Genomic DNA, 26,858 nt, shown 5'->3' with positions numbered 1-26,858 from the left:
GTCAATGGTGAATCCACGGTATTCTGTTCTTCAAGGTTGTTTTATTTTGGGGGGGTGGGTGTAAGAGGTGGGGGGATGTTTTTAGTTTTTTTTTAAATCCTGCAATACTTTGGTTTTCTATCAATACTGTGCTTACAGGAATGTCAGACATACTGAAGTCAAAAGAAATCCTGCTTATTTCTGGGAAATCAGAAAAAGTTGTAATTCATACACATCTTACTGTCATGAGCAGGTTTATTAACGAAAAGCAGGGAGTCATTTAAACAGCAAAACAGAGAAACCAGTTTTAGGCACACAAGTATAAAATGCTTAATTATGTGCTCAGGGATACAATATTCTTCACTGTAACGTAGTCAGAAACTACAGGGCCAATCAGAGGAAATGGAAAATACTTCAGTAAAACATCAAAAACACATCAGCCACAAGAAGTTGCACTCTTGGCAATAAATTAACATACAGTGTATTAAGAAGACTGCATTGGCCATAAAAGAAAATCCTAATTTAATTCCATAATAGATGGAGCTGGTCAAAAGGCCATTTGGTAGTACTAACTGTGAAACAGTAGCAGCAAGAGAAAAATTAAATATTAGGTTCTGAAATATGAGAGAGAGAAAGGAGCATTACATGCATACAAAGTCTTTGCATTTAATACCAACATTTTTGCTCAGAAAAAGTTATGGAGAGAACTGGACAGTATGATGTTGATGTTCAGGACTACTTATACATAAACTTTGTTTGGCAGCTCATGAAGAATAGCTGTAAGGAAGTCAAACAGACATAGTATGTTTGGAATATGTGGACAGCAGGACCTGTGAGCTAAAACCTGTTTTCATTCATAGTTATAGAAAAGATATAGAAGCTTATAATACAAAAGCAAACATAGCTGGTTATGCATAACTGTTCAAACAGCTGAAAAGACTCCTAGTGACGTCAGTAAGCTTTGATTGTGGCCTACAAAGTCTACATTTTCACAACTCCGCGGGCATTTTTCTATAAACTACGCAAAATCAACTTCAGTCACAATTACTAAGGTAATTATTAGGAACACCAGTAAATATGATTTTGAAAAGTCAGGATAAATTGAAGGAAGATAAAATTCTAGAGTTTTCATTTTCTTTCTAGTAAAATAGAAAGAGATGACCAAGCCACTTTAAGAATTAAGACATCCCAAGTTTTATTAAAATACTTAGCTGTAGAACTGAGCCTTGGAGGTCAACATTACACACGTGTACATTCAACTAATGTTAGCAGAAAAAAATCTGTTTAAAGCTAGTAAGTAAATAACAGTAATTACTAACTGTAAAATATCAACCTTATACTAATTAAGGCTTCCAGCAAATCAAACAGAAGTAGCATGCAAAAAATCCAAGCAAATTATGCTGATTTACACATCGTACCTAACTTCTTGAACAGCAGCTGATGTGCAGAAAAGAACTACAGAGCATGTTAAAAACATCATAAAACAATGATGTACTAACCTGGTATGCTCTATTTATTTGGTTCGCTGCCCAGCTGGCATATTTCATATTATCTTTTTTCATTTTTGCACTTGCTTTTGGATTGGAAGCAATATGGCTGGCAGACTAGGAATATAAAAATAAAACCAGTGTAAGTATAAAATATATGTGCATGAAATAAACTGAGAGCATTCAGCACCTTTGCATTCAGAGCCCCACTCACAGTGATAGAGAAAAAAGAGAAAAAATAAAAACAGTTACTAGTAAACCATAACCAATTAAGAATTAGCTAACCTTTTTAAACAACTGAAGTCATTATCCCACTCTACTCAGTGCTTGTCAGGCCACACCTGGAACACTGTGTTCAGTTTTGGTCCCCGCTATGCAAAAGAGATGTGGACAGGCTGGAGAGGGTCCAGAGAAGGGTCACAAAGATGATCAGAGGACGAGGAAGCCTGCCATATGAGGAAAGGCTTAGAGAACGGGGTTTGTTCAGCCTTGAGAAAAGAAGGCTTAGGGGAGACCTTAGCACCACCTTACAGTATTTAAAGGGTGGCTACAAAGAACATGGAGACTCCCTTTTTACAAGGAGTCACATGGAAAACATGAGGGCCAATGGGCACAAGTTACTCCTGGGGAGATTCTGACTGGACACAAGAGGAAAATTTTTCACAATGAGAACAATCAGGGGAATAATCTCCCCACAGCAGCAGTGGATTCCCCAACACTGGGCACTTAAGATTCAGCTGTACAGGGTGCTGGGCCATCTTGTCTAGATCATGCTTTTGCCAAGAAAGGTTGGATCAGATGATCCTTCAGGTCCCTTCCAACCTGGTATTCTATGTTTCTATGAATTGTTTGTTCTAATTAAAGCTAAACTAGTCTCCAGTTCAGTTCTGTACCGAGTTAAGAACCAAATCTGGACATAATCAGTTAATCCAATTTGTTTTTCCTACAGTGAGAGTTATTAATATGTTTTCCCCATTCAATTTGTTACCAGAGACAATATAAAATACATAACTTGTGTGTCCAAACTGCCATTAAAAACATGACATTTTTCTCTGTGGCATCAGAAAACACATTTTAAAAGCAGCTAAGACTCTCTATATAAATTATGCTCATCTTCACCTGAAAAATAAAAAAGAATACTTAAGAACCAAACTCATTTTAGAGACTTTTCCACTTATATAAATAAATCCACTTCACAAGGAATCATTGCTACTCCCTCCCAGAACACCTTTCTGAGTGCAAAAGTACTTGAATACAAAGAACCACAGAAGCCTGTGGTTCACAGATCAATGAAGAACCTCCAGAGGAGATTTTAAAAAGGAGCACGGAAGCAAATGTCTACATGAATACTACACTTCAAACTAAAAAATCATTCTCTTACGGCTATTCCCCTGAAACTAGACCAGAAATGGGAGAGGAGTGGGATTCTCAAAGGCCTCCACAAACTCAGGAACCCATTCTCTGAAGTCATGCCCGCATGAATTTGAATTTGTGATCTAGTACAGGGTCACAATCCTAAGACGAGGCATCATTCTCTCTGGTTTTCTGAATTCAGTGAAGTACTGACCAGTTTCCTCAGCAGATATGGCTGAAAGCTTTTATGAAGAATTTACCAGTGTTATGGACATTCTTTGGGGACTACAAATGCTGGGCATGTCTGTCAAGTACAAAAGCAACAGCCACAGCAAAAACAGATCCTAAAACCTGGAAACAGCATTACAAAGAAATCAGGAGCCAAAGGGTAGATACAGAAGCAGCGATGGCAAGCTGTGCTTTCAAAAACCACCTAGTGAAATGTTACAGCAGCCAGCCTACTTTACAGACTGAAAATAACAGGCAGGATGCAAGATCTGACAGAGGACAAGCCAAGATTGGTCATAATAAACCCCAGCCCTGTTCTAGAATCAATGCAGCAGTCTGCATGTACACACATCTTAAAAATCAGTTTAGGCCAATGAACAGATTTGCTACAAAACTTACTCCTAAAAAGCTAAATGACCTAAGGAACAGCACGGAGCCAGTCTTTTCTCCTTCTTGAACACACACTACCAACCCAAGAAATCTCTGCAGATGATCTAAGAAGATGAGTTCCAACTCCCTTTGAGTCTTAAAGATGATGTCTAATAAGTCCTTGAAAGGACACTCCTATTGCCTGGTAGTTATCGGATGCCTCAAAGTTATCTGCCTAACATGTCTCTGTAAACTGCCCCCCTCCCAACAGACAAAAGGGTGGCCTAGAATTAAAAGAAAATAAATTAAAAAATTGAACCTTTCTGGTTTTCTCCCTAAAAAGATCTTTTAAAAGACCTAACATCTAAAGGAAGATCTTCAACAAGAGGCCTCAGTATCTTTGGAGAAACTGAACAATGTGCCAGTATATGTTACCCATAGTTACTGTAAGTCACGCTCACACTTAAGGCAACAATGTTGTGTGCAAACTAAAGGCTCATTTTGAAATTGAAAGTACAAAGTTGTCTTTAGAAATAGTGTGAGAAATAAACAACAAAAAAAACAGGCTGGTGAGGAAAGGGAATGGGAAAGGGAATGGGAAAAAAAGTAGCCATCATACTATGCTGGTACTCTTCAGCAGGTACCATCCTGCAGAGAGGAGTATGACTTCAAATCTTTTTTCAAGAAGTTACTTTTATGTGCCAATAATTACAATTCTTTGGAAAACACGGGCAAGACTTAAAGGTTAAGAGCACTTCAAAAGTAAGGAGTACTTACTGGCATAAAATTGTCCATACTCAGTATTTCAAAACAGTGTTAATAATCTGAACTATTAAGATAAACCAAAATACAACCAGCAAATGATAAAGATTAATATACATGCATAAATACATATTCAAAATGATGACATAGAAAATACATAATCAGGCTTACCATGTAAAGTCCAAACAAAGCTCTCATATTTCTGTTGTTAAGCTTCAGTGCTTGTGCAAAATATTTTCTTGATAGCTCAAGGTTTTCAAGTCCCCCTTGAGTATATTTAACCTGAAAAATTACACGCTCCTGAAACTTGCACATGTCATCCATACCTCAGGCATTCACTATTCAAAGATATTCTGAAACTTCACTTCAGGTTTCTTTCACATGGTATTTCAAACCAGATGAGTCCTACCAAAGGCCAAATACTGGCTTGGGAGAAATCCGAGCTCTTTTCAATATATGTTTTAAAGTATTTAATGATAGGGGAAAAAAAGGCAGCATTAATTTAATTAATTTGTTGCTACAAGAATAGAAAGTGATTTTTGCACCTATACATACTTACAACCTTGGGATAGTCTCTTATGAAAAGCAATACAACCTTTAAACCTAAACCTCAATTCTGACCGCTATAAATCCGTACTACCTCTATATTCCTTCAGCACAGCATTAGACCAGCACACAAGACAACACAATGCTTTTCATTATCTATTCAACTGCAAAATAGCACACAAAGTTCAGAAGATTACTCCATTGTTTTCTATTCATTTTGACTGTTATTTGATCAACAAAAAGAGGGATAAATACTAGAAGACATGCTTCACAGTCTTCCTACCAGAAAGCTATTTAGACATTCAAGTTTTAATGCTAACGCAATTTTATCCACTTTAACAAAACAAATTAAATCAATTCTAAGCAGTTAACAGTGGAATTTACGAAAAAAATAATATACTTCTGAAAAAAGTGCAAATGGCTAAAAACCATCAGCTAAAACTTCTAAGGGCCCTCTCTCCCCCAGTGCTCTTTCAGACAAAATTTCCTATGTGGATTCCAAGAGCTGGATCCACTATAACAGGCAATATATCATAACCTCCTATGCAGCATTGTTGTGGAAAAGTTTAACTTCTCATGCAACTTAATTTGAGAAGTGCATAAACACTTCAACAAGAATAGCTCATTTAAAATGAATTTTTACCTTCAGTAATTCCCACTCTTACTCTTACATTTAGCTTAGTCACACTGAGTAAGAAAACGCAGTTTTCTTATGTTAAGTTCTAGGAGATGTTAATATTCTCTGTGTGCTCTCTTAAATCTCCTGGGGAAAAATTAAAGTAACATTTTTATTCTATTTTCACCACTTCAGTAACATAAAAACAGAGTATGTATTCAAACATAACTGGTTTTTCTGCAAATACTTACTTCAGCATATTGCTGACAGTATAAGTGGTTGTGTGGATTAGTCATCATAAGCTCCTCTAAGCAGAAGGCTGCCTTGGCATAGCTGAGGAATATAAAAAGCAGTGACAAAATGAACAGAGCATAAAGTTCTTTGTTTCAGTTTCTTTACAGCACAATCTTTTCCCTTATAACTTCATGTGATTCACAATTAAGGAAAATGTTTTGGTTTTACATGTTTGAAACCTCAAGTTACTATTTTGACATCATAGACAGTGAAAAATATACAAAATTTAACAGCCTAGGTATTTTTTCCTCATGGAAAGCTGCTCAGTGAACCACAGAAGTGAGACCAAAAAAACATACCAAGAACAATTCTAAAAATCAAACAGTTCAAATCTATATAGGAAAAGAGCATCATACTAGTCCAAATGGGCAACAACTTACCATGGCAAAAGAAAGGGTTAGTACTTGTTCTTTAAATGAAAGCTTTCAAAAAGAATTAAGAAGTCAAGCTCAAAATGTAGGTTTATTTAATTATAAAAACCTTAGCTTCATATCTTTCAACTAATAGAATTTCCTGCAGAATTTCTATCTTCTACAGATATGTGATAGCACTGCTGCACAGAGTTTACATGACAGGATTCCAAAATTCAGAGACGCAAGGTTTATAATGACAGTGTGGGCAGATATTTAATATCAGAGCAAAAGCAATTTAGCAATCATGAAACAATATTAAGCCACATAATCTGTAAGATCTTATTTCTTAAAACGAATATACTGTGGTTTTCTCCTCTGCACATTATGATGGTCGTGTATGTATTTCAAATATTAATTTGGAGATGAAAGGACAGACACCTCATTCTCCAAAAGCAGAAGCCACAGTCCTCAGAACACAGTGTAGAATTGAGGACTATATAAACCTTGAAACCTTGTACATCTAAGTGTGTTTATGAACAATGGTAAAAGCATGGTGATTTCACAAGCGAGATTAAACCTGTGACACTAATAAAACAAATAAGCTGATGAACTGTTTTGTTGTTTTGTTTTTTAAATTAAATTTTAGTTGCTTTTTAGCTAAGATTCCAATTTTTTCCCATTTAATCATCCAAATAATAATAATGATGCTCATAAATGTACAGTGAGCAGTCAATTTTTTCAATGAACTGCAGAAAGTTCTACATGTTATTTTTTGTTGGACATACAGACCAAGACAAATAGAAGCAAAAGTAATTTCTTTCTCAGGTTTTATTACACAATTTTGTAATAAAGATTACAGCAAAAAAACCCACAGAAAAACCCAGTAATGGAATACGTATGTTTGCACCACTCTATCATTCACTTTTGTACCGACAGATTTGACAAGCTTAAATATCTTTCTAACCATTTGGGGGGGAAAAAAAAAAAAAAAAGGCGAGCTATTTTCTTGGAAAAGTAGCTGGTGAATTTCCCCAAACAAATGGAAATCTGGACATCAAAATTCTAAATTATTCCTTAAGTCAGCATTACAAAGAATTTAATAATTATTTTATTTGAGAATGGGGTGGAAGACGAGGTGATGGGGGAACATTTTCATCACAGTGAGAATGGCTATTTCTTCCTTGAGAATTTTATTCTTTTACTACTCTTTGGAAAGGAAGGAAGGAAACAGTGTGATAGAATTCAGGCTGGGCTGAAGGACTAAAGAAGGCGGGGGGAGAAAGATACGCCTTTGGGTGGAGGTTAGAATTAATGCTGGGATATTAGAAAACTTGCACTATGGCTTTGAGCTAATCCTCTCACACTGGGATTTCCTCCCATCACTACAGCAATAAAAAAAAGCTAACGAAAACGTTAAATATCCAATAAGCAAATTACTACAACATTCAGCATTCTTGATTGCATTGGTTTTATACCCAGGTGACCAGATGCCTCTGACTCTGGATCCATGTTTTGTTGTTCGGGTTTTTTTTCTTTTTTTTTTTTTTCTAAAGGTTACTAAAAGTTCTTGCAGAGGTAGGCTAAAAGAAAATCAGAATATCAGTTTCTGTGACCAATTGATTTTAGAAGTAAAGAAATTAAAATCTGTAACTAGTAAAAACATCACCTGAATGAAATATTATGGGAAGTGCTGTTCCCTGCTACACACAAACCACCTCTTTTAAAATATCGGATTTAAAAAAATAACTGAAACATACAGATAATTAAGTGACAGGTTTCTGTTTTAAAGTCAATCCCTTCTTAAAGCATCTGGCAGTCAAATAAGGTTGGTAATTATTTCCTGTTGATGCTTGTTATATTGGAAATGAGACAGCATACTTTCTAACACTAGTCCAAAAAAAATCACTGACGTCTTTGACTTACACAGAATAGGTTTTGATTTAACAGTTTTTATGTGGACTTAGCGAACAACTTACTCATGTTCATTGATGTAAAGTTCTGCAAGTTCATGCCAAGCTTCTTGGTCTCCAACAAATCTGTGTAAAGACGACAAGAGAGGAAAAAAGGGAAAAAAGAATGTGCAAGGGATTCTGTAAATGACCTGCATGGAAGCAAAAGCGTAAATCAAATGCAAATTCCATTTTAATTAAAAAGATTTATCAGAACAGCAAAACACAATCTGTATTCTTGTAAGACACTCACTGTTCCAGATACTCATTCAGCTCTCGGATGGCCTCAAGATTTTTCCCCTGGGCTTTTCGAATGGCAATCTTACGCTTTCTTGCTGCCTATGGGTTGACATTAATAAAGGATTAGGGTCTCATAATTCCCTGGGTTTTTGTAAAGAAAGCAATTTGACTGTGCAAATTATTATCTCAATACCAGCGGAATTCCACTGCAGAGCAACTGCTAGGTTGAAGTTTATAAACATACCCTATGACTTCCCACTGAGAGATTGAAAACCTCTTCTTACAATCACATTATGTATGCTTTTCTTTGCAGGCACAAACTGTATGCATTATTTCACTCAAATAAATGACTGTCCAGATTCTAATAATTACAAAACAGCAGGGAATGCTAATCTTCAGCCATTCCAAAGACCCCCACCTTGTCATTCACAAGATCCATGACTACAGAGGAGATGGTGACTGAGTCTTAGAGAATCCCACAGATGCATCTTGGTTGCCACTGTAAAAATATGGCTTTCAGCCATTTTTAAAGATTCTTGCTGGAGTGCCAAATACCATCTTTAATTAATGTTGAATACACACCAATTTCATAAACAAGTTTCGCATCATTCTTGGAGCACAAAGTAGGCTGTTCAATGTAAGGGGAATACAAAATAGCTATTTCAATGGCAAAACTGAGCAGTACTTCGATACACGAGTGGAAAATATATTTCAACATAAACAATATAAAAATGAGTTGTAAGAATTGTACTATATTTAAATTTTGAACTCTGCAGAAGTTGTTACAGATAACCAGGAGAAAAGATACACAGAATTTTAACTGTTGGTTATTCTGCACGTCAATACTCCAGTTTCTGAACTATGTTGGTTACAGTTCTCTAAAAGTTCGCAGACCTCTAGGAGTTGTGAATCAAGATACACTTGGATGTGTAATACAAAACAACAGACATCTTCCTAGCAGTCTGACAGAGTTTGGAGCAAACACCGCTACACCTCAGCCAGCCTGAAAGTCATAAGATCAGGAATCTGACAGACTGAAAGTAAAACCAAATTCCAGTGCAACATGCCTCAAAGAACGAACGCCATCAGCCTCCTGCCTTGCCTATAACCCCTGTTCTCCTGGGCCATCACAACTGCCGTAGTCAGACACGAGAAGACAGATGGTCTGGTGTGTGTGATGTGTCTGCATGTATACACACACTTATATGCCATTTCTCCATGAGATAATATTAATGGGAAAAAAAAACACAACAGCACACATTTCCAGTAACAAAGTCCCACTGCTTATTCCCCTCACAGCTCTCATCCCATTTCACATCTTGTAAAGAGGTTATACAGTTGGGTATCACCTTACGGGAGCCTTGACAGCACAGGAACAGACAATTCTTCAACACAACCTTAAATGATTTAACCACTGAATTTAAGATGGCTCTGAAATTAGTTTCTTCATGATGTACCTTCCTAAGATCACAGTTACATATACCCCAAAAGAGTTCTTGTATTTTTACAGTATTTTAAACATAACTATTCTCATAAATAATTTCTTATCCTTTGATCATCATTTAAACAAATTTATTGCTTCTGGAAGAAGAGGAGAATGTAGCATCTAAGTAACCTAGTTCAAACCTACCAAAACAGCATAGCTAGAAAGGCTTTTAAGACTAACTGTAGATTTATTCTTTCCTTTGAGTTCATATCCTTCACCTCCTGCACTAACATATAATCAATGAAAATTCAGTGAAAATTACTTAAGTCAGGAAAAAATATTTCACTCTTCTGCTTAAATGCAAGACACAGGCAGAAAGAAAATTCATCAGAAGAGACAAATTAGGACATAGGCAGCGTGGTGGGTTTACCCAGTCATTTTGTTTTCCACTGCTGCTTTGTCAAACTGCAACCTATGAAATTACATTCATCATTCTACTTTTACTGGGAGACATTTGGCTAAAAGCCATAACTGACTCTGGAAATTTTAACGGCTGACCACATTTATCACTATAACAATAATACACACAGTTTATTTTGGTTTTGAGTTTTTAAAATAAAGATAACGTAATTAAAGTTATTTTTTTAATATAAAAAGTATAATCCCACATGCTTATCATACTGCTACTATTAGTAAATATTAAAAAAAAAAAACACAAACCCCAAACAAACAACCCCATTGCTCTCAATCACATTTTATGAAGAGGTTTCAAAGCATTTCGTAAAGCAGGTCAGCAGCCTTGCTATGGTGGGAACACCAGGGCTGTGTTATAAACTCACTACCCAAGGCTGATACTACACGCAGCCTAGTGACCTGCGCCTTGAGCCCGAAACATGAAAGAAGGGGAAGTGGGGATAACTTCCACAGAGAATCCACAGCCAAAGGAGCGTATCATGCAATTACAGCTTACGAGGACAGAAGGTTTTTTGCAGGTAACAGACTATCTACGTTAAAATGTAGCTTTTGGATTAAAAATTCAGTAGTTATTTCCAAAATTTAAAGAAAAAATAATCAAGAGACTGATCAAAACTAAACTGCTTGAGAACTGAAATCATCTGTTTTATATATTAAATCAATCAGTGCATCTGACAACTTAATTTGCAATGGCAAACAGGAACAGTCTACATAAGCCACCCTCTTTTTTTGTTTCTAATGTAACTCCTTCAATCGCATGCAAGTCAGTCCTCCAAAAGAGTCTGGAAACAGATTTTCTCCATGGCTGCTTTATTTCTTAACCGCAGCATTCCCAAATAACATAAATCACCGGAACCTGAAGACATGAGTTTATGAAAACCTACAACTATTTCTAGTCACAAATATAAACTGATGTTTACCTGTAAGAAGCATGTCATCTAATGCAGTCAAATAATGAGGGTAAAAGGATTAGACATAATTAACATGTTCTGATGGTAGCACTTAGGAGTTAAATGAATTACATACACATCTGACAGAATTTATCTGCTTCTGAACTGCACCAAATCCCACAATGTTCCTTCAAAATTACACTTTTTGTTTCTTATTTGAGGAAAACTTCCTTTTTTATCCACCTTCCTTATCATCAAAAATAAAGCAGCAACTGGGCTTGAAATTTGCACTCTCTTCATCCTGAAATAAACCTCCCAAAATGCTGGGACAAGTTTATTTACAGAGAACTCTTAGTTTACAAAACAGATGCTCAGCCACTCAAAACAGTGCTGACATTCAGAGAATGAACAAAATGTTGTATAGTAGCACAGAATTTTTGAAAGTCTCTTCTTCTGGGAAGAAGTCAATGAGGGTGTAGGGGTTTTTTTTTAAAGCAATTACTAACATTTTTCCAGCACATAAAAAAAATTGTAACACAAAACCAGGCAATTTCATAAGTTTTATTATGTTTCAGGCCCTCTTTTCAGTAAAAATCTCACATTTCAAAATATAAGCTCATTTTTAGGGGGCCTATTGCAAGATACTAAAAAACTGCAAAATGCAGACTACAAATCTGTTCAGTCACTAATTTCAAAGCCACTACGAATATTCATGAGAAACGTATTTTTAACTACAAGATTTGAGATTATTTTGAAATCTATGAAGCATACTAAAATAGTTGTAACAATATGTTAATGAAGATAAAAAAATAATGTTCAAGAGTTACAATTTGGTTCTTTGCATCACAACGATAAGATTTTTAAGAACAAGCCTGACACAAAAACGAGCTCAATCTCCTTTCTTCTTCCACATTAAATCAAAATGAAAAGACAAAACTTTCAATGCTGCAACAAGATCTGCAGTGTTTCACCATGCAGAACCTATGACATGGAACTCTCCCCATTAACTTTCCAGAATTTAAAACAAAACACTAGAATGGTTATTGGGGGGGGGTGTCTGTAAATCCAGCATTCTTAAATCAAAAGATATATGCATCTGAAAGAAACACTTATACCATAATGCGTATCATATGGAGTAAGGTACTTCAGTATGTCACATTTATTAAACAGTGAACCTTTCTAAGCTTTTTCTTTTAAAGACTAATAATCCCCAATCTGGCACAAGAACTAATCCTCCATTTGTCATGATTCTTTTTAATTAGCATTAAGTAGACTCAAAGTGAAGAGTTGAACATTTATCAACTTCTGCACTTGATTAGTAAAACATACCAAGAGAGAGGCTAAGATTGTTCTAAATTTCATGGTGCAAAGAAAGTATTAGTAGGAGAATTTTCAGGGATTGACACCTCTAAGAAAGGAACAAATTTATATCTGTATAACTGCTGCAGCGTTAAATTATATTTTGCATCTTAAAAAGAAATTCTTAAATTTTTGGAATTTGTTTTTATCACAAACTTAATATTTTAGAAAATGGTCTAGAGTTTGATACATTAAAATAATTTCCTTCAAACTGCAATATGCAAATCAAAACAGAAGTATAAACAACTACAACAAAGATAAAGGGAACAAATCACACAGATGTCAAAAAATGCCACATAATCTGAATAAAACCACAATAACGAATGTACTCTGAAAAAACTCTTAAGTCTGGTAAAAGATAACCATGGAAGACAGTTAAATCAGGCCAAATCTTGCAAATGAATCTATGCAGGCACAGAGCTGCTGAGTCAAAGCTGCTCCTTTAGGGATAATGTAACAGCATAAGTAGCAATGGTGAACGTAACTTTTTCCAGGATTCTAGGAGGAATCCAATAAACAATACTCCATAAAGTCTAACACCAGCACACAGCAAATTGGTAGAAGCTATAGACTAAAAATTCCTGGAATTGGAAAACATTAAAATGTTATGTACCAAAGAAGAGTGAGAACGGTTTATGCAGAGCAAAGTAAGGCTTCCCTGATCTACTAGAGTTCTTCAAAGGAGTCACCAAGAATGTAGATGAATAATGATCCATTTTGAAGTCAACGTCGAAAATAATTTCAACATGATCTCTGAAGCTGAAAGCTCTGAAGGAAAGTAAACTGCCACAGTGTAAAAGGGGAAGGTCTTTGCATGGATAAATAATTAGTCAAAAGATACAAAATGGAGAGAAAAGAGTTCTTGTCTACCAGTGACTTCTCCGCACTGAGAATCCCAGAGTTGCCTGTACTAAAAACTACTGCTCAGCATCTTCATAAGTCACCTAACAAGGGAATTAACAGTGATATGCTCAAGTTAATTGATGATAATGAGTTATGTAAGGATAAAGAACAAAAGTCAACTGTAAAGAATACCATTCACAACAGTGAATGTCAGCATGATAAAAGAGCCCCTGAAATTTAATCTAGATTAAGGGTTGCATATAGGGTAAAACAATACTAGTTTAATGTACCTGAAAAGCTGTCTGAATTTGCCCAGTTAGGAAAAAGATGCTGGAGTTGCAATAAAACAGTTCTATAAATTATCATTTCAATGTTCAGAAGAGGTCTTAAAAAACAAACAAAAGAAGTGCCCCAAAAATGAAAATCCACAACACTCTGCAAGTGGAATTATCAGAAAAGAATACACATGAGAACACATCAGTGGCATCATTTTACCATTGTATAATTCCATAATGCTCTTGCATTTTTAATACTGACTGTGGTTCTGTCCTCTCCTTCCTTATCCAACTATAGAAAAAAACCAGAAAGGACACTCAGAACAGTAGCAGGGTTTCAGGGCATAGTATGGCAACAAGAACTGCTGGACAGATTAGAAATTCTCAGCTTGGAGGGAAGAAAAATGCAGAAGATCCCTAAAATCATGACCATGAATAAAGTGAACAGAAAACAACTATTGACCATAACAGACAAATTAGGCATATCAATAAAATTGTTAGATGGAAGGTTTGGAAAAAAAAATGAAGAGATATTTGCCCAGTTCAGGAGTAAATTATGATATTTCATTTCTGAATTATGTTGTAGACACACAGACAACACACTTATGCAAGTTCAAAAAGCAGTTTAAAAAAAAAAATCAAAGAAGAAATTTCATGAAGAGCTATTAAAAATAGAGTTACCACTTCTGGTACAGGAAAATCACAACATGAAGATGAATGGACACTGGTGGAAGAGACCAGAGCATACTACGATCGCCCCGTTCTTATACGCTTCTCCCAGTATCTGCTATTGGTCACTGTCAGAAACAGGACAAGTAAAACAGACTTTTGGCATGACTGCAGTAATGCTGTTCTTAGGTTCTCAAATACTTAATTTCAAGGAAAAAAATCTCCACCAACATTTAAAAGTGCTACACTCCAAAAAGTAAAACATGGGAAAAATACTGGGATGCCATCTACTCTCTCGCTTTACCGATCTTGAAAACACACCTCACAAAGGTAAATGATGCTTTAACTGTCAAAAGAAAAAAAAAACATTTCTTTAGGATCCACGTAGTGTATCCCCAACCTGAACATCAGTCCTCCCTGGGGACCATCTGAAGCAGCAGCTGTAGCTTTTCACACCTCTCACCAACTCCATCCTGCATCAGACACAGTGCCAAACTATCTTTTTTGATTCCCTTTAAAATTACTACTATACATATTTAAGTTTAGGACTAGTTGTGTCTTTCCTGGCAGTGCTAGGAATATATTTAATGAAACATACACACGGCACCTCAGAAAATTCCCCCTATTAGTAGATACTCTATTTGGTGAGCAATTTTCCTTTTTGCAACTTGAAGCATCCTGTAGATAAATGTACAAAGCTACAAGAACTTCACAGGAGGTCTCTATTCAAAATGAATGCACAGCTACTGCAGGAGTTTTAAAGAATTATTACTGCACAGATGATAAATAGATATCCAATGCTCTGACTTACTGCTCATAATATTCTCATCTTATTTACTAGAGACAAGGAACTGGGAAAAAAAAAGTTACCTACAGTAAGTCAAGACGGTACTAATGCACAGTGATAAAGAGATGCTAGGAAGAATTAACTCAAATATACATGATATATAATTGCTGCCTATTTACATGATACTAAGCACTAAGATTTTGCTCTGAATCTTTCTAGTATCTGGATTCTCACGTCTTCAACCATGTGCCTCTTCTGAAATGTGTCCAGCCTGGCTAAAAAAAGAATCTCAAAACAGTATGGGAAAGTGTAATTTCATGTGACCATATGCATACACTTGTTCCTGCCCACTCCCATAAACAGAGCTGTTAGTGAAATATTTCACTAATCCTGAAGACAACAGCTTCACCTAGAACACTATCTTGTTCTGGAAATTCCAATTTTTAATTCTTCATTCACACAATTGTATTACTAGACCTATGAAGTTAATGTGATTAGCCACATGCCCTAAGCTAAGCAAGCATGTACCACGTCTGGTTGTATTAAAAGCTTAGATGAAAAAGTGGCATGAAAAACAGGAGAAAAATTATCCCAATAAAGACATCAGATTTTCCGTGGATTAGAATTAAGTCAGAACTTTGTGCCTTATCTCACTTTCCCCTGGTGTTAACCAAATGCTCTGCAGTCATCTTGATGGTTGAGCTGAAGAATTAGGAGATACTGCAGGTGCACTAGGATGACAGTGGAGTGGATTAGACAACAACCTAAATCCTGAACACAAAAACAAAATTTCCTCTCTCAGCATCAATCTTCTTTACACTCCTGGACAGGCCACCTTGAGAAGGGCCTGACTGACAAAAATATTTAGCTATCTAATTAAAATAGAGGCATTCAAATTGAAATTGCTCCCCAAAAGCAGAACCTTTGCCAGGGTAAAATAATGCAAAAAGGCATTCAACTTAACCTGATACAGACATATACACATAGTTTAAAAATTCCTCATTTGAATAGCAAAATCAGATAGCTAACTGCCTACTTAGGAACTAAGTCCTAAATAATTTTGCAGAGCTGGGCTGGGCTTTCATCTGTTCTCCGTATGTAAAATGTCAGTACTATTTCCTCTCACATGGCTGCTGTGGGGCAAATGAGAGAAAAAAAAGCATTCAAGATACTACTTCCATTTGTAAGGTTCTTATGTATGAGCCCCATTCCCAGAAATGAGGACTTACATATTAAATAGAAAATACAGATATATCAATTTCATGCATACCAAATTTTAAACAACTGTCCTGGTTGCAGCTGGGATGGAGTTAATTTTCTTCATAGAAGCTAGTATAAGGCTATGTTTTGGATTTGTGATGAGAAAATGTTGATAATGTGCTGATGTTTTGAGTTGTTGCTGAGCAGTCAAGGACTGTCCGACTTCTCGTGCTGGCCTGCCAGCGAGAAGGCTGGGGGTGCACGGGAAGCTGAGAGGGGACACAGCCAGGACAGCTGACCCAGGCTGGCCAAAGAGATATTCCCTACCATACAACGTCATGCTCATATAAGGCTGAGGAAGGGGAGGGGGGCACATTTGGAGATATGGTATTTGTCCAAGTAACCATTATGCATGATGAAGCCTGCTTTCCTGGAGATGGCTGAACACCTGCCTGCCCATGGGAAGTGGGGAATGAATTCCTCGCTTCGCTTGCATGCGCAGCTTTTGCTTTACCTATTAAATTGCCTATCTCAACCCACGAGTTTTCTCACTTTTACCCTTCCGGTTCTCTCCCCCATCCCACTGGGGGGTATCGAGTGATTGGCTGCGTGGTGCTCAGTTGCTGGCTGGGGTTAAACCACAACAACAAGCAATCAATCCAAAACATAAACCTTAATGTAGTATCCAGACCACTAATAAAGACACTGAGAACACTCTGAAGAACAACTTGCAATTTAAAAATGTCTGGAGGTTGAATGTGACATTACATTTCATATTGCAATATTGTATCAAAGTTTAGCCTTGTATTTTCTGAATGTACAAAGGATAGAGCTAAAAAATAACTACTTTCTTCAAAAGACTACCAGTCATTTTAAGGGCAGGCAGATTCTGTCATTTTTTAAATAGCATGCTTGAGCATTTAGCCTTATCTCCAGAAGTATGAAGTGTACCTGGGTTTTCTTTAGTGAAAGAACAGAAAAATTCCATCTTGCAGAACCACAAGTTTGGTTACTTGCAGCATTCAAATGGTATATGCCTTCACTATTGGAGCTAAAACAGTTACTGACAGAACTAATATACACCGCGTACTACAGGGAATAAGAGACATTTTACCAGTAGGTCTCAAAGCTATTTACTGACAGCAGAAAATACAATGCCTCAAGGCAAAATGTTAATAATTTTTCTTTTTTATTTTAGGGAATTAAAAAAAAGGCACCCAAGACTTAAACATTAATACAAATCCCTCTGTTCTGATCTCCTACCCACTCTTCAAGCCATCTGTTCCCCTACACCTGACCTGACCTCTCCTATTAACTAACCACCTAACCCTCTGTTACCTGTCCCTTTCTCTCTTTTGGTCCTCACAGTTCTGCTTCCTTCTCTTTTTACTCAGTTCCTTCTGGGTGTGGGGTTTTTTTTCCTTCTGCTGCTCATCACTTGGGTGCAACTCAGAAAAGAAGAAGGAGTCTCCCTACTTTCTGCCCCTTTCACTGCCCTACAGCCATGAGGAGCAACTGCAAAGGAAGTCCTGCTTAGTCCCTGTAGCCTGGGATAGGTCATGCTCAATACAAATGGGATTTTAAAAAGATGTACTTAATAAAAATTCCAGCAGTCTTTACTGAGAACATGAAGCAAAGATTTTCAAATGCCTGTAACTTAGCCAGTTTGGGTGTTTTTCTCATAGTATAATAAAAGCTGCACTCTACCAAGAGCTCCTTTCCTGTTGGTATCCAAGGCTTCCCTCCAAAGCAGAGGATGATGATTTCTCAGTGAAATACATTAACAGTAAAAACTAACAAAAAGTCCTTTCTACCAACCCTGCTCAAAAAAAAAAGAAAAAAGTCCCCCATCCCCTTTATTTTGTTCCGAGAAACAGACTAAGCATTTTATCTGAAGATCTACAAACAACTCAGCTACTGTTTGGCAGATTTTCAGCTGGATACTACATTAAATTTCAATTAATAAAAAAGTGCCTACAATGGAAAATATTATACAGCCTTAATAACAGAGTAATCTGCCAGCTGTGGCTCTAATAAGCCTTCATTGCAACAAATATGGACAAGAAGGGAAAAGATTCCCATTCTTATGCTATTAAAGGATATAATAGCACAAGTTGTGCTTTTCACAAGAGTCACATTTCATTCCTTAAACTCTTTAGAAAAGGGACAGACTTTTACACAACGCCTACATGCTTTGAAAAATGAAACATGATCTCTGAAGTGACAACATTAACATTGCTCCATTGTCAAATGAGTCATCTTTTTCAGCAAGTAATGTCACAGCGAGATAAAACATTGAGAGATGATCACAGAGTACTCTGAATTCTATTCTAAGTTTTGTTATCTTGATTTCAGAGTCTTGCATGTAACAAAACCTCATCTGAAAGTGTAAATGTCCTTTACACAATTTGAGTTCAAAGTTCACTTTTCATAATGGAAAACTCATCTAGGTGTCTAAAATAAGTAATTTTTTGAAAAAGCTTTTTCCATGCTTCTATTAGAAACCGTCAGTCAATGCAAAGCATGATTTTTACATGATTCCTGTGAACAAATGTCTGTTTCACTTACAGCACATGCCAAAACGTTTGATGTACATATATAAGCAACTCCATGTGTCAGCAAACCAGAAGAAACTGCTATAAGGTAAGGTCAGTGCCAAGACAAACTCAGCAACAGTTTCTTTTTTAAAATCTGAAAATATTTTTTTTCCTACAGCAGCCACATGTGTGCATGGAAATAATTAACAGGTAAAAGACACAAAGATATCTGCACGAACAATTTATCAACATTTTCTATTTAACTTTCTAGTCTTCACATGCAAGGCTTAGACAACCTATTCTATAATTACATAGCAAGGAACCTTTGCTTTTCATTTAACACTCCACTTCTGTTCTCAGATCTTAAGAAATCAAATAGATCATGCAGCTGTTCTAATATTTACATCTTATGCTTCTAAATATTGCCATTTTACAGATCTTTATGATTTTGTTAAGGAGGAAATCCAAATTAGGTAATAGCCATGCATATTACTTACTTAAATATATCATTTTGTTCTATAAAACTATCCAGCAAACCACTTGGATGACGTTAGTCATGTTGAGACAGCTGAAGAGTAAGACTGCCAAAAATGCACACATCAAAGACCTGTGGTCTACAGAATTCATTGTAATACGGTGCTCCGTCTTCCACTGGCTTCAGCAAAAGGTCATAAAATGTGCACCTAGGTGACCTATTCTTGTGGCTTCACTATAGATGAAGATCTCGCTTTAACATGGCTCTGAAGACTCAGAGTCTCTGAAACTCTTTGGACCATACACTGATAAAATCCATCAACATTTACTGCAGACAGCTATGTACCTTGTGCTCATACTTCTGAAAAATGCTATAGACTTTCAAAAGACAACTGCAAATCACCTATATTTGTCTCGCAGAACATCGTTCAAGTACTGCTCTAGGGAGAGAAAAAAAAAAAAAGAGCGCGAAAAATTGAAACTGTTCTTTTTACCCTTGCACAAAAAATATGAGTTCTACCACTGCTAAAAGACATAGACTTTAACCTACCGCTGTTGTTTGACTGCTTAGCTTGGTTAATGTTTTCAGATGTGTTGCCTTGAAAATAATTTGCTGGTTTGGTGGTTTTAGGTATTTTTTGTTTGTTGCATTGTTGTTCTTAAATTTGTTTTGTGGGTTGTTTTTTAATGGTTTACTTAGTTTAAGTGATGGTACTTTATCTATATGCAGCTCTGGCATATCCGAGTTACCCTCAGTTATCCGTGTTTCTGAGGGTTCACCCCTCCTGAATAGCAAATGACATCAAATATGCTGACTGAAGAAAGGTAGATGTTCAAAACACACTAAGGAACATTTACATGAAATTAGCAAAACATCTGCAATAGCCCAAGTATTACATTTACATAGAAATTTACCCAATAAAGAGAACTAGTTCCTTGAAACCAAGTAACACCAACAAACATACACCCTCAAACAGACAATGACTAGTAATAATTGAGTGACTTTGCAACATGTGATAGAAAAATTTGGAACTGCATAGTGTCTTAGTTTTATCCTTGTGGAAAAAAAATGTATGAAAATATATAGCTACACGTTTCCCTAGACTTTCATTTTGGTATCTAATAGCTCAAGGTGGCTTACACAACAAGTATTCAAAAAATGCTTAAAAGAAATGCACAGTCTGTCTCAGATTTTTATGATTGGCAAGCTTTGTAGTATTTTGATTCAAAAGCTAGTAAAATGTCCCAGACAATAAATCAAAACTGCTACTGAAGCACTACCTGAGTGTATTCATACTTAATCTTTAAGTAAGATTAAGCATTAGGAAGACACAAGACACATGGCAGACTATATTGGTCCTTTAAATGCTGAATATTCAGGGCAAATGGAAAAGCTGAAAGGCCCAATCTAAACCCTACTAAGACAGCTGGAAAAGTTGCTAGTTTTAATACTGTCTTCTAAATTCAGTGTTTAAGCAGGTATTATATCATGAAACGAATCTCATTTGCTCTAATGAAGGTAATGTAAGTTATTATACTAGTAAACTGAAAGACACAAATACAGTAATACAGACACAATGTTTTTCCACAAAAAGTTATCACAGTTTTAAACAATAAACCATTGCAGTTCAGAAAAATCTTTTAAACTTACTGTGTTAGTTGAATCTTCTTGTAAAATTCTATCATATAACTGGATAGCATCATCATACCTGTTCAAAGAAATAATTCACATTTATTTCTGCTAAAAGAGAACTCCTGACTTTGACTGTCCTTGCAATAGTTAATAACCCCCGTACTGTTTATACTGAATATATTTAAGCAAGAATATATAAGTTTCAGCAGCAACTTATATATTTTATGCCCCATTTCTTACTCTTGTATCTGTTCTCTCTTTTTCTGTACCCAACAGCTGCAATCACCACATCCCAACTCTCCCTTTGACCTCTCCCAACAAACAGAAAACCCCAAATTTGAAAGGCCATCCAAAATAATGACTTTTCACTTCATTATTGTAATTTAAAGCATCACTTAAGTTTCTTCTGCTATGATTTCATAAAGTATAAGCAGTCACATACAGTAAACTGCTGGGATTTACACAAGAGTCCACCCCTAGTCTACACCATAAAACTTGAAATAAAATGTTGTCCATCATCACTACATAGGTTTTATCAATTAACTCCTCTGTTTGCAGTATGCTCAAAACAGGTTACTCCAGCTGCTATAAATGCTTGAAACCTCCCGGGAAACAGGTCCGTGTGTTCAGCCAGCTGTGTACATGACCCAAACTGGGCAAATGAAAGAATTCAATTCAAAACACATTTGACTACACAGCTGTTATGCTATCACCACGTAACTAGGGCATACTTTGTGTCTTCATGTATAGTTTGACAAGTAGTTTTTCAGAGGTACCACTGATTGATTTTGATAATACACATCCCCTTCTCACCTTGGACACCCATTTACGTATTCTCACTGCTCCCTAAGCACTGCCGACATTAGCATACCTCAGCTGTCCAGTCCAGTTACCACAAGGTATGAGAACAAATGTGAAAGGAAGCACAAAGCAGAAATGAGTAGAGGGCGACTGCTACAGACTTGAGCAGATGTGCTGTAAAATGCTCTATTAATGTTCCCTGTTGCTACTTTATCCAATGTATTTTGTAAGACTGAACATGATGGCCATAATGTATATGATATAACCAGCTTTACACGGTGAAGTTCCAGAATACTATTCTCTTGATTAGCAAGTGTCTACAAGGATGTCTCAGATGTCCTTCACCGTTTCGTCTTCCTGCTAGAGAAGGCAGGATCTTATGAACTCCTAGAAGTCACTTAGAATTTAACAAAAAGCTCACTAGTTCAACTGACAATGTGACCCCTCCAGCCCAAGTCTCCCTAGGCTTCATTTATAGTCAGTGGAGAGAGACAGGCTTCCCCAGGGCATGGCTTAGAGCACCTGCAGATGGGTTCCTGTTCAAGACAACCCAGAGCTGAAGCCTCTTTCTTCTCTGACTTCTGGGGAAAATATATGGAGACGAAACCTCAGCTTTTGTTAATGCCTCTGCTCCCCTGATATTCCAAGCTCAAGGATCTAACCTGACAGAGATGTTGTCAAGAATTTTTATGAGCACTTTTGGAAAACTGTGGCTCAATCTCACTTCATTGCTGAAATAACACATAATGTTTGTGCAGCAGTCATCTCCCACAAAGATCTGTTCCCATGCAATAACATCTTCAATGCAGTCATGTAAGTCGGAACAGAGCTATGATCTTTTGCACTTCTGAACAGGTTTCGGGAAGAGGGGAAAATCTGATGCTATTCTCTCACTGTCATCCTACACTCCATCAAATGAAGACAGAACGAAAGCTAAGTTTAATAGAAATTCTTCATAAATGTGTATTTGATATAAAGCAAGTGTGAAACGTGGAGCATCTAGTTGCCCCAAGATGGATCCTGTATTTGAGGAGTCCAGTTACCCACTCTTTTTGATCCAAGCAATGGACATTCATTGGTGGCTCATATCAAGTAACATTTTGAAAGTTAATTTTGCAAGGATGCAATGAATGAAGAACATTGCTAAACAAATAAATTACAAAAAAAAGCATTTAGGGGTTTACTTCTAAGTTCCAAATCCTTCATATCAAAATGGCCCAAAAGCTCCAAATTTCACCAACTCTTAATGCAACATGCGGCATGGAACGGATTTGCTAGCATTCAAAGGCACTGGAAGCTGGAAGTCCTTATCAACACCCAAGACAAGTGCTTTAGAACAGAATGTTGGTATCAAAGATGTACCCAAAGGAGAAAGGTGGACAATAAAGGTCAACCTCAAGCCCTGAGGATCATTCCTCTTGGAAAACTGTAAAGTTTTAAGCTGTTCATTATTTGAACAATTCCTGTTAAACTGAGTATGTTATAACCCTTCTGTAGGTCATTCCAAAAAGGTGAGTCTGACTTTTAGGTTCTGCCATTCTATTCCATATGGTTTTTTGAGTTTTTTCTATAGCTAGCTCTATAGATTTAAACCTTATTAAATTCTACTCAATTTATCCACACTCAGAAAACAAAGGAAAAGAGCTACAGCTTGCAGTAATCAGGAGGATAGGAGAACAATGAAGGCAAAAAAATGCTGGCATTGATTTTCACATGCTACTCTAGCTCTGTGTGATGAAACGTATACGCCTCAGACTTTGTTAAAGAAGTGTCTTCTGTTTTACTGTTTAGTGACTTGTTATTGAGTAAGCGATCTTTTTAATCTATGAAGTCTGATGGGAAGACTGCAAAAATATAACACTGCATAGCACATGCAAAAATGCAACAAAAATGTCTAAACATTATAATATGATCATGCACTTCATTATTTTCTACAAAGAAACTGCCCTGCATTGCCTTGCTGTGTTTTTATAGTGCCTGAATTCCTTTCTAAGAAATATCAAGCACCCTTCCAGACAGAAAGTACATTTTTTTAAATTCAGGTTTTACCTTTCCATAGCTTCAAATCTCATTCCAGTTAATCGTTTAACTCTGTGGCTCCCGGGAAACTGCCGCCTTAGTTCCTGAAGACAAAACTATACAAATGAAAGCAAAAACATTATTGTGAATATAATTATCTACATGGAAGCTGGAAGGAAAAAAACCACAAAACTCCTTGGCTGATAAACTCAACCACCTAAAATGGCACTTCTAAGTAAAAGCAAATACAATTTTTGAAATAAGCAATAAAATTTATTGATAAAGAGAACCTCAGAAACAGAAACTTTGTCTGTTAGAAGACTAATTCTAAGAAATATCTTCAATACAGGTCATTAGATCATCAGGCCTTCTTGGAAAAGGTTATTTGTCTAGAAAATTAAATTCACCTACTAAAACAGTTCTGATACTATTAAAACTTTCAGTCTACTTCGTTGCCTCATAGTAACACAAGACAGTAAAAAAAACAAAATAAAGATGGTAAGAGCTTATGTGAAGCTTCTTTAATAAATGGATATCTTACAATGGAACAAACTATGCTAATACTATGCTCTATTTATTTTTAAAATAAACATTGAAATCCAAAGAAAATGTTTGTCACTGGCTTGGGTTGAGCCTGCTGGCAGAAGAGGCATAGCTTCTAACTCCTGAAATCAATGAGACACCTGGGCTGGATAAAAGAAATTCATCACAGGCAGATTTCTCTGGATTAGCAAAAGAGGATGTTTGGTAGAGGCATTGAGTCACAACTTCCCCAGAGCAAACTAACTGTAACCATATCATGAATGTGGCTAGATAGCATTGCAAAGTTTGTAGCTGACTCATTATGGTGGGAGGCAGGACAGTCCCCAGGCTCTCAAAGAGACCAGTGGTTTGAATGACATTAAAAGCTTCACACAGAACCCTCCTTTTCCAGGCATTTATTTATACCACCAAGCTTACAAATTTGTACTTCAGACCTGAGGTTCTGCAAGAGGCCTATCTACATAATCCGTTCCATTTCATCACACCCACTGGTCAAAGGCAAAATACAGAAGCAAATCAGTAAAAACTAGTATGTTACCTCTCTGTTTCTCTAAATAAACAGGTTGCTAGAGCACAGCAAAGAGAAATATTCACATCTCTCAATATGCAAAAAAATAGAGAAGAGAGAAAGGAAAATCGTAATCAAAGCAGCAATGTGTAGCCTCAAGTAAGCCCAGAATATTTGCACTATGATCATCTTAGTTTCTAATGAAACAAGATCTCAGCAATGCCATTTGACACAGCAAGACTCAGGTTTAGTACAGAAACAGACTACTGGCACTTTGAGTAATGTCTAGGTGAACTGCTGCTGCTCTGGACAACAAACTGTCATAAAAACATGTACTTAGCAGCATGTTACATGACATCTGAACTCATCTGTGAACGTTCTTAAGAGACAGGAAAACTTACATAAAACTCCAGAAAAGTAGTTTCACTGTAGCTTTTACAATACAAACAACATTCTAGATTTTAAAAAGAACTTTTGCAGACAATAAATCCAGCCTGTGGCCCAGTGATCTGGGAATCCTGAAGGACAATTATTTTCAGTATAAAAACATGCCCGGCTTTTCTATAATAAAATTTCTAAATGTCAAAAATCGTAACATTCGCGATAATACTAAACTCCACAATCTGCAGATGGATTTTTACACCTAGAAAAACCTCATCAAAAATATAAAAAAAAGCTGATGAAGTAGCACTCAAGTGCAGGAGTACTACAAGACCAAAATTGTTCACGTTAGATCTGACTACACAATCATTATTCAACCGCATACAGCAGCCACAAGGCCAAAATAAACTCCTATATATTAAGACATCAGACACAACAAAGTGACATGAAAAGTTGTGAGACAGTCACGAACAACTCACTGCAACACTTTTGAAAACAAAAGTGCATGAATAAACTATACTAGCTATATTTTCAAAATGTTCTGGACTCAGCAGCACCGAATCCCCTTTTTTTAAATTTAACCTGTAATCCCCATAACAATTTATGTTATCGAGGACTGGTTCCGCACTATGTCAATAATCTACTTTTGAGATTCTCTCAGAAACCCAGCAGTTATAATGGCAAATCTCATTTGTATGTGAAACTTTAATTTGCAGTTAATTTGCTTTCCGATTCTTTTTAATCACGACAGTTTTTAATTTTAAAGGTCTGACAAAGGCAAAGAAATATAAACCTGGGCTTCAGCATGTAAAACACTGATAGTGCAAATGCCTGCCAACAGTAGATGACTGCACAAAAACTTGCAAGAATCAGCTGATTGCGGTACAGTCGTGCATTACACACAGTCATTTTGTGCAGGACAGAGAGGGCAACAGTAATAAAGACAGGAAAGAAACAGAAAGAACAGAAGTCAGATAAATGACTGAAAACCTCCTCAGCCTCCTCATTTGGAGCAGATGAGACCTATCCCCTAAGCAAAATGCATCACAGCTGTCAAAAGCTCACTGCTAAAAAACAGAAGTTCCAAAGCTGTTTGTCTACTTTGGGGATACAGCTGTAGCAAAAAGCCACATATGATGTTGACTTGTTTGAATTAACTACTTCTTTACTATAAATCAATCAAATTAAAAAAAAAAAAACAACAACTAAGTTTCCCTCTAAGGTTTTAACCTCTTTTCTGAGCTGCATATAAAATTTTGCACTCCCTCATCTCAAGCAATATTCCCTAGAGGGCACAGAAACTGAAATTTAAAATCCCTGCCAGTGTTAGTAAAAATAAATAGTCTTTCACAACTGATCTTTCAACACTGGCTCCCTCAACAATTTTGTGAAAGTCTTCCTAAAAAGACCCTGAAAATAAAGGCCAAAACTGTTTTAGATATAAATCAGAACACAGAAATTTATTTATTTAAAAAGTAAGCCTATTTGTTTTTTTTAAACAGACAGCTATACCACAACAATAGTTTCTTCTGAGGAACAAAAGAAAGGTAAGTTCAGTGGGTTCATGACGAGTTCAGCATGTTGTGCTATATTTTCCAGCATACTCCATTCTACAATATACATATGGGATGCAAGATAAAGTTGGATAGTTCTGCCTACTTTCAAATTGCCCTTCTCCCCACTACATCCTCTAGTCTGACCCCTTGTATATCACAGACCATTAAGCTTCACCCAGATGACATCATATGAAGCTCAAAGACTTTATGGGGTATTTTGCCATCTGACAGAGAACAAGGTAATCCCCATGAAAGACCTGGACTCCTGAAAATATCTTTCTTTTTACTTATAATAAGCTCAAGCTTG

At 36.4% G+C, this 26,858-nt stretch overlaps 1 protein-coding gene across 1 annotated transcript in view; it reads right to left on the bottom strand.

Annotated features, from left to right (window-relative positions):
- Positions 1–26,858, bottom strand: part of EMC2 (ER membrane protein complex subunit 2) — a 36,544-nt gene that overhangs the window by 5,010 nt on the left and 4,676 nt on the right. Inside the window, exons 3-9 of the mRNA XM_010283272.1 lie at positions 23,594–23,679; positions 20,762–20,819; positions 8,190–8,275; positions 7,964–8,023; positions 5,592–5,673; positions 4,350–4,460; positions 1,479–1,583 (exon numbers count right to left, since the gene is read on the bottom strand). Of these exons, the coding sequence (XP_010281574.1) occupies positions 1,479–1,583; positions 4,350–4,460; positions 5,592–5,673; positions 7,964–8,023; positions 8,190–8,275; positions 20,762–20,819; positions 23,594–23,679 (588 nt within the window). The remainder of the gene's footprint in view (positions 1–1,478; positions 1,584–4,349; positions 4,461–5,591; positions 5,674–7,963; positions 8,024–8,189; positions 8,276–20,761; positions 20,820–23,593; positions 23,680–26,858) is intronic.

This window comes from Phaethon lepturus, unplaced genomic scaffold (assembly GCF_000687285.1).
Source record: "Phaethon lepturus isolate BGI_N335 unplaced genomic scaffold, ASM68728v1 scaffold12253, whole genome shotgun sequence".
Classification (NCBI taxonomy): Eukaryota; Metazoa; Chordata; class Aves; order Phaethontiformes; family Phaethontidae; genus Phaethon; species Phaethon lepturus.
The sequence above is the reverse complement of the archived record's forward strand: the minus strand, read 5'-3'. Positions and strand labels throughout refer to the sequence as shown.